Below are 9,175 nucleotides of genomic sequence, written 5' to 3' on the forward strand. Positions count from 1 at the left end.
GACTAAATCAAAATCACTTTTAAAAGGTTTGATAAATTTGAAGAATATCATGCAAATGCTTGATGGGCTTTATTATTGAAGCCCAGAGTGGAGCCAGGCCCAATAAGCCCATGCCGTGGATTCAGAACCCAAAAATTAGGGAAAGACCCGACCAAAAAAATGTGCACCGAGCAACTCGAACAGAGTCAGTGACCCGAACAACTCGAATAGAGTTCATAACTCAGCTCACCAAACCCTCTATTTTAGGGTTAGGTTGTCATATATATATATTCGGATTAGGTTGTGAGAGTTTTTTTTATAAATTATTCAAAAAAAAAAAAAACTTATTCACAAGATTATACATGTCACGTAAATAACTAGAATCTCATAAAACTAAAATATCAAACAATCACCAGTCATAATGGTCGTTAACAAATGCCAAATATTCTTAATTTTCATAATATTTAATATTGTTAGGTTGATAAAAAAAAAAAAATGTAAACGTGCAAACCGATCCGAATTTTCTAACCAACTTTAGATTGATCAGGTCATCTGGTCATACGAGAACATGACTTTCTTAAATAAAATATAATTTATTAATTTTTGTAGATGTACTAAGATTCCACCATAGTACATTGATTTTGTAACCAATTGTTAGTTTCCATAGTGTGAAATTTGACCTAATTTCTTTGTCACAAATTCACCTATTCCTACCTTCATTACATTTAAATTCTTTAGTTTCTGGTCGACCATCTCGACCATCTTGACCATCGTGACCACCGCTAGGAAATATTTAAAACATATTGAATTGTTTCTACACCCTTAAAAGAAATGTTTCAAATATTGTCAGCTTTGACCTGTTACGTATCGCCGTCAATCTCACAGTTTCAAAACGCATTTACTAGAGAGAGATTTTCCCACCCTTATAAGAAATATTTCGTCTCCAACTGATGTGGGTCCTCAAATTTTAATTCATTCATGTACACCTTGTTTACTTAGTGTCATAGTCTAAATTGATTCGAATATAAAAGTTCAGAGATCAAATTAATACAAATATTCATTTGAAATTTCAAGAAAAAAAAATTAAATGGTATAGAAATATTGAAGCAGAAGTAACGTGAGATGAAGAGTGACATAAAATACACATCAATTAACACTGACCTATGCTTAAATTGACACGAAAAAATAATGAAACTTTATATTAAAATGAAGAAATGTGGGACATAAAACAAAACACTATGATAGGACATTACATTATATGTATTTATCCCATGTTTGGTACTTCAATGTTTCCAACACAAAAGCCGAAAAAAACACCAAAACCAACCACCATTTATATATACCTTTTTAAAATTATTACTATTATTTTAAAAAATTAATTTTGTATTGGAAATATAAAAAAGACAGTGGCATGTGCATTGCACATGCATCATGCTCTTTCAAAAAATAGGTTAAATTATAAAATTAATTTTTTAAATACAAATTTTATATTTAATAGATTAATTAAAGTTTTCTAGATCTATGAATAAATCATGGGTCGGGATGGGTTTGAGCTAAAGAAATAATGTCACTCGATCATTATGAAATTGTCTGCCATCATTTTCTATTCGTGAGAATCTCAATAAAGCGTTTTCTACTTCTAATAAGCTGTGAGGCATCAAAATTATTTTTAACTAGTTCTTGAAGAAACCCATTTTTTTCATCGGGTTCGAGTATAGACCAAAAGCTAAATTGAAAGTTTAAGGACGCATTAGAAACTTTATAGAGTTCACGAACCTTAGAATTTTGATGCGAGTTTAAAATAAAATAAATGGGACGAGAAATTATTTATAAAATAAAAGAATTTATATTTCAAAATATATTCCAAGAAAAATATAAGAGAAAAAACAAAATGTGGTGTTTTATGTTTTTTTTTTTTTTTTTTTTAAATAAATAATTTAGATATTTTTTATGGTAATTCTTTTTTGGGTTTTACCATTGGGCCTGGGGGAATTAGAATTGGGCCTTGAACCAATGGGCCTCAAGAGAGATAAACTTCAACACTGGAATTCCTCAAGGCCCGACAAAGCGGACACGTGCGAACCACGTGATCGCAAACCGTACAGATGCAGAAGTGTCGACACGGCAACAAAACCACCGACGCGACTCGCTTCCGACACGCTTTACAACTCGGTCCCGACTCGGCGATGACTCGGTCCGGGTCAACGTAACCCGACTCCGCATCCTCCGCCGTGCAGTCTCCTCCTCCGCCGATTCCGGCGCCCTTTATTATCGCCTGCTGCAGCTGAGCCTGCAGCGTTGCTGCCGCTGCCTCCTCCGCTCTCGCCTTCTCTTGCCACGCTTGCGCCTCCATACTCAGCCTGGCGGCGCGTGCTTCCAACTCCGCGTGGCGACGCGTAGCCTTCTCCACTTCTACTTCCTTCTCCCTTAACCTCCTCACCGCCGTTGCCTCCACCGCCCCCAACAATTCCCGGTAGTGCCTATGCCGTTTCTCCGCCAACGCCCGCCGGAGCTCTTCCTCCTAATCCAAAAAAAAAAAAAAAAAAAAAAAAAAATCAAAACTTTCTTCTCTATCTCCACAAATTCCATCTGGGTTTTCCAAATCCATACCTGGGCTTGAAGGAATTGGTCAATTTCATCACGTTGCCCTTTGATTTGAGACGAAAAGTCATCGGAGATGAAAACAGAGGAAGAGAGAGAAACAAGATTATCATCATTCTGCGGCGGCGTGTGGTGGTGGGGATTAAGTCCTTGGTCGCCGGAAGACAACCGGAGCCCGGTGGATACGACATTGGAAGGATGGTGGTGGTTATGAAGCTGAGAAAGATCAATAATCTGAGGTTGAAAACAGAGAGGATTGATGATCGGAGCTGAAACAGAGACATCTCTTCCTCGTTTCCTTAAATTACTCAAATAATTCCCACCTGACTTCCAAATTCAAAACCCATAATCAAAATCGCTTCAATTTCAATGGGTCAATACAAAAAAACTCATATAAACTGAAATTCAAACCAACCTCCATTGTTGAACAGAGCATGAGAGTGTTCAAGATCTCCTCCTCGTCCTCCTCCGCCGCCTCCGCCTCCGCCTCCGCCCGGCTGAGGCTGCAATGAATAATCATGGCCGGAATCTTGAATGTTTCTGCAAATTCCAGAGAACAAGCTTGAGAAAAACCGGATTAAGAAACAGAACAGAGGAAAACAGAGAGGGAAATTTAAGGAACCTGTTATGGAGAAGAACATTGGAAGGGTATTGAGCTTGAACAGCCATTGAAATGAATCAATGAGAGAGAGAGAGAGAGAGTTTCAGAGAAGGATTTATGGAAGCAATAATGAAACGTATAAGGGAAAAAGATATAAAGGGAGAGGCTTTCTAGAGAGAGAAATGGAAGGAGAGAGGGAGGCAAGAACAATAAAGTCTACCACAGAAGAAGCATGAAACAAAGACACAAGGGCGGACTCTTCAATGACAGACTTCAAAAAAAAAAAAATTAAATAAATAAAAACAATAGGACAACATTTATAATGAATTTGTATCGCCACCGTGAAGGGTGGTTTCCGGCAACTGAGCCACCGTCAGCGGCGGTTGAGAGGAATGAAAGTAAAGAGAGAGAAAATTGGGAGAGAAGCACTTATATGCGTCTCTCCCTCTCTCTCCCTCTCTCTCATCAATGACCTTTTTTTAATATAATATTTTATTTAAAGAAAATCAATTACTTTAATTATAATCCTATATATATAATTAAGTGTATTTATGTATAAATACTATTAAGTATATATCTTACTATTTTCATCTTTTATTATTTAAAATATTTAATTCGTCTCGTAAATGGTTACAGTAGGTTTAAAGGTTGGTCATACTCGGAGTTGACAATTTTGATATACTATTGATATATCAAGTACTAAGTACGATACAGTATTCTTCCATTAGCTATGTTGTTTTTAGATGACTAAGTTTAGGGGCATGACTTTGATACCATGTTAGATGAACACGACTCTCCACAATAGTATGATATTGTCCACATTGAGCATAAACTCTCATACCATGTTAGATGAGCACGACTCTCCACAATGGTATGATATTATCCACTTTGAGCATAAGCTCTCATGGATTTGCTTTGGGGTTTCCCAAAAGGCCTCATAACAATGGAGATAGTATTCTTTGATTATAAACTCGTGATCATTCCCTAAATTAGTCGATATGGGACAGTATTTTTTTATTATAAACTCATGATAATTCCCTAAATTAGTCGATATGGGACTTTCATCCAGAAAGATTGAGACTCATTGTCTAAATATTGTTTTGATATCTAAAATGAATGAGTGTAGATTCAAAATTATAACCTTCCACGTAAAGAAACTGGAATAACTCAAAAAGAGAGTGACACCTAGCCATTGAGAGCGTTGGTTGTTATTGTAAAACATAGTTGGGTCGGGTGGAATGTAAAGAAATGGAAATAGTATGCATTCTCCTTGTTCGATACTAAGATGTTCTATTCTTCGTATCATCGATCTGGATTTTCAATGCCTCAGAAAATAGGTCAATCTCGATAACACCACCTTTTTCTTCTCGAGAATCTTCTCTTATGGCCTCCAACTCCCGCTTGGACCAAAATTCAAACCTAACCTCCTTTATAATCTATTGTGAAATCCCATATTGGTTGGAGAGAAGAGCGAAACATTCCTTATAACGGTGTGGAAACCTCTCTAACAAATTTGTTTTAAAAACCGTGAGGCTGATGACGATACATAACAAGCCAAAGTGGACAATATCTGCTAGCACTGGCCTTGAGCTGTTACAAATAGTATCAAAGCTAGTCACCAAACAGTACGAGACACTAATCGGACTAGGGCTAAACTCTCTCTATACTACACGCGTTTTAAAACCGTGAGACTAACGACGATACATATCAGACCAAAGTGGACAATATCCGTCAGCAGTGTGCTTCAAGCAGAGCGATCCAGTTCTAGGCTCTTTCTTTCATTGCCAACCCTACAAAGATTCAACATGCTAATACTTTCCATTTCGTCAAGCCTAGAACTTGTGCTCCTTTTTCCTATTTGTTATCTACTTTTAATAAATGTCTTAAAAAAACAATTCAAGTTTCGAAAACTAAAAAATAAATTTGTATTTGGAATTTGACCAATAACTCAAATATTTTCTTAAGAATAAAAACTCGGGTATAGAAACAACGAAGAAATTAACTAGGGTAAAACTAAAAATCAGATAACTATCGAACAATCAATTTGATATCAAATGGCTATCGAACAATCAATTTGATATCAAATCTACGAAGATCGTATAGATGGAGATAAGAATTGATATCAACTAATGAAAGAGAGAAGTGCTTGGAATAGCATCTCTCATTTGGTCTTTTGCTTAAACCCCACAAAAGCAAACCCTCTCTCTTTCTTTCTCTATTAACCCTTTTGTTTTCTTCTTCCATTCTCTTTCACACCACAAGACAACCTTTCATTTTCTCCTCTTATGCATCCTCTCTTTTGCCTTTTCTCTTTAATGCTTTCTACCACTTTTTTTTTCCTATCATATTAAAACGTCAAAGTTTTAAAGGGGGAAGAAACGACCTCTTAACTTTCTCCCAACGCCTAGTTACTTTCGTATAGACATGACAAATTCTGCCTATAACTACAAACAGCTAGGACGGAGGAGAACGTTTCTATCTTTCTTTTGAAGCGTTTATTTCAAAAATTGTAGATGTATAACAACTCAGACCCACCGCTAGCAGATATTGTCATCTTTAGACTTTCCTTTATAAAGGGTGTTTCGTTCTCCTCTCCAACTCGGACATCACAAGATGTCTGTCTTATCCATGTTTGAAAAAATTTCAAATAAGCTCCACTTTTTACCAGAAAAATTCTTTTTTTTTAGTGAAATTCATAAATAATAAATAACTTTAAATATTAGCTATCTCCATATTTTAAAAAATGATAAAATAATTGAAAAAGATGTAGAATACTAGAATTTTCTTCGAGGACAAATAATGAAATTCCGTGTAGGGTCGGGATGAAGAAGGCTTACTTATTCTCATCTAGCCTCGATATAATCCTCACTTTTTTTTTTTTTTTTTTTTTTTTGAAAACTCTATTTTCTTTTTCTATAATATACAATAAATAAATAAATTTAGGTAAGTAGGACAAAAATTGAGGTAGGTATTATTAGTAGCATTGAAAGATTTATTCAATTCCAACTCACTCAATTGGAGACAAGTTTTTGTTTATTATTATTTTTTAATAAATCATAAAACCCCTTTTTTCTTTTCCTTCCTGAAATTTCGAGTTGATTGGGATGGTGGCCCGAACAACCTGAATAAAGTTCACAACCGAACCCTCTATTTTAGAGCGGGGAGGATTGACCTGAAAAATATGTTATATTAATAACTAAAATCTCATAAAACTGAAATATCAAACATTCACAAGACACAATACATCACTAACATCGGTAACAACGTTAAATATTCTTAAACTTCATAATAATTTTAAAAGTAGGGTAAGGTTAGGTTCGATTGTGACCCTATTTTTTCAAGTCGGTCGGGTTGACCCAACCAAGACAATGTCAATCCGCATACCGACTCGAATTTTTTATTTTCGAAAAATTCAAGTTGGGTTGGCAGAGTTGATCGGGCTATTAGGTCATACGAAAACCTCTCGATAATAATAATAATAATAATGGATGAAAAATGCAAAAAATTGATAATTATAAATTTATTTGATAGAATTAATGATTAATTAAGTTTTGGATGAACCTGCCGAATTGGTTGACCTTTTAAAAATTGATATATATGAAGGATGTGTAGATGTACCAAATTCAATAAAAGGGTAGTGGTGGTTTTCTTTTGGTTTAATTAAAACCTTTGAAAATAACCTAATTATTGAAATTATTTATTTATTTTTAAATAAAAAAAGACGGGAAAATGAGAATTGGAACGTTAAACCTCTAATTTAATCGAGATGAGATGTCTGAGTGAGTTTAATAATCATGATTATCAAGAACGCAAACAAACGTTTAATCATTCTAAAAATAAAGATTGATTCTCGTGATCTATTAGAATATATGGTTGATAAGTGATAGATTATCCCATATTCCGTCTATAAAGAAACAAATAGAAAAACAAAAAAAGACAAATCCTCATGAATCATCATCAAATCAAAAGGAATCGACGAGAAAAATGAGGTTGAATGTGAATGAGAAATTTGAACAACGAATAAGAATATTGAACCATATTTTGAAGTTATCTACACATTTTTTTTTCTAAGATACGAGAAATGGCATGGCACGGTGTGTTTGAATTGACTTTTCGATTGTTTAGTTTTGAAAAAGAATTTGTTTAACGAGATGTGTAATGTAACTGTTTATAATCACTTCAGCGATGGATCGTTGAAGTGGTCGTTGGTCACTAGTCTTCAACTCTAGTTGCTAATCACTAGTCGTTGTTGATGCCAAGATTGAGGATCGAGGACTAGGAATTGGGAGCAACATTTGGTGGCCAACAACTAGGGCTAATGATTGAGTCCGAGACAGATAACCACCGACCACTTCGATGAATGCAATCGATGAATGGGGATCGAGACCAACATCTAGAGGTTGATGACTAGAGCCAATGATTGAGTCAAGGGTCGATAACCACCAACCACTTCAACGAATGTGATTGCTAAATGGGGACTAGTACTAGCATTTGATGGTCGAGGATTAGTGCTGATGATCGAGTTACGGACAGGTAACCACCAACCACTTCAACAAATGCAATTGGTGACCGAAGATTGTGAGTAGTGAACGAGATCGATAATCAATAATCGAGACCACTACCACCTACCAGTGACTACATGGTCAATGGTTGTAGTCTTCGATCTCGACCGCTGGTCACTAATCACCGCTCTCTCATCTGGTCATCATCCTTAACTATGACCAAATCCAATGACTAATGACCAGCAACCATTTGGGTGACTAGCAATTGGTGATCTATACTTTTAAATTTGTTATAATTTAGTCTCTATAGTGAAAAATGTCACCAAAATTAAGTCTCAATTCTTAATACATAACGTTTTAGTCAAAAACAAATTTGATCATCGATTAGTTACATACTTTCAAATTTGTTTCATTAAATGTTAGAATATCATTCTGGTCTCCATACTTTGGCGTACTTTCCATAAATCTTAAATTTTGGTGTCAGAGCCAAATATCGACGGTGTGCCAATAAGGACGCTGGGCACTTAAGGGGGTGGATAGTGAAATCTCACATCGATTGAGAAGGGGAACGAAGCATAACATGAGGTTGACGACTATACGTAATGGTCTAAAGTGGACAATATCTGTTAACCATCAGGCGGTGTGCCAACGAGAACGTTGAGCCCTCAAGAGGGTTGGATTGTGAAATCCTACATCGGTTAGAGAGGAGAACGAAGCATAACATGAGACTGACGACGATATATAACGAGCTAAAGCGGACAATACCTGCTTACGGTGACTTGAAAGCGGTAACCATAAATTATTAATTTTGCCTTCACTATCCCTTTCTCTTTAATTATGATTAAATTAGATTGAAATATTTGACTTTGGGTAGCCTAGATGCTCACTCATCCCTATCCTCCACCACCACCCTCTATACCCATTTTGTTTTCCATTACCCAAAAGCAAGATTTGGTCCTAATTACAAATTCTTAGGCCTAACCACACTACCAAACAAATTATCTTATCTATTTCGTGTATTAGCTACTGAGCCATCACCCGAAAGGTACGAAGTTTAACGATTGATTAGCCACTTAAAAGACTTAATTACTTGTACCTAACCAATGGATCGCTACTAAACGATAAAGAACAAAAACAGGTTTGATTCATACGAAAATATTCAAACCGTAAATAGTGCAACCAGTAAAATATAGTTGACCTAAGTTGGAGGGGCTATCGATTACGGTGCGTGGAGGGGCTACGGAGCACGCGTCATTCATACTTTATATAATTCATTCAATCAAAGCCGAAATTACTACGCTCCTTTGGTATTAACTTAAAACTCATCCTTGAAATCTAATTCTATTTGAGTTTTACTATGAAACTTAATTAATTAAAAAGAAATAAATTTTAAATTTTTTTGAGTTCAACCATTAAAACCGGTTAAATTACTCATGTTTTAGTTACCTAATTCAAATAACTTTGACGTAAATCCTGCCTCTAAACTTTTAAT

At 35.5% G+C, this 9,175-nt stretch overlaps 1 protein-coding gene across 2 annotated transcripts; it reads right to left on the bottom strand.

Annotated features, from left to right (window-relative positions):
- Nucleotides 1-1,906: 1,906 nt before the first annotated feature.
- LOC111431196 (BOI-related E3 ubiquitin-protein ligase 1-like) lies at nucleotides 1,907-3,635 on the bottom strand. Of its 2 annotated transcripts, none has more exons than XM_023067758.1 (4): nucleotides 3,203-3,635; nucleotides 2,996-3,120; nucleotides 2,590-2,907; nucleotides 1,907-2,500 (listed from the first exon to the last, which is right to left on the bottom strand). In XM_023067758.1, exons 1-4 carry the CDS (start codon nucleotides 3,219-3,221, stop codon nucleotides 2,000-2,002), a joined length of 963 nt encoding a protein of 320 aa, XP_022923526.1. In that variant the 5' UTR covers nucleotides 3,222-3,635; the 3' UTR covers nucleotides 1,907-1,999. The 2 variants fall into 2 exon arrangements, with proteins under 2 accessions (XP_022923526.1, XP_022923525.1); XM_023067757.1 differs by having other exon boundaries at nucleotides 2,590-2,903; nucleotides 3,203-3,634.
- Nucleotides 3,636-9,175: the final 5,540 nt, after the last annotated feature.

The sequence above is a fragment of the Cucurbita moschata genome, unplaced genomic scaffold (assembly GCF_002738365.1).
Source record: "Cucurbita moschata cultivar Rifu unplaced genomic scaffold, Cmos_1.0 Cmo_Scf00035, whole genome shotgun sequence".
NCBI lineage: Eukaryota > Viridiplantae > Streptophyta > Magnoliopsida > Cucurbitales > Cucurbitaceae > Cucurbita > Cucurbita moschata.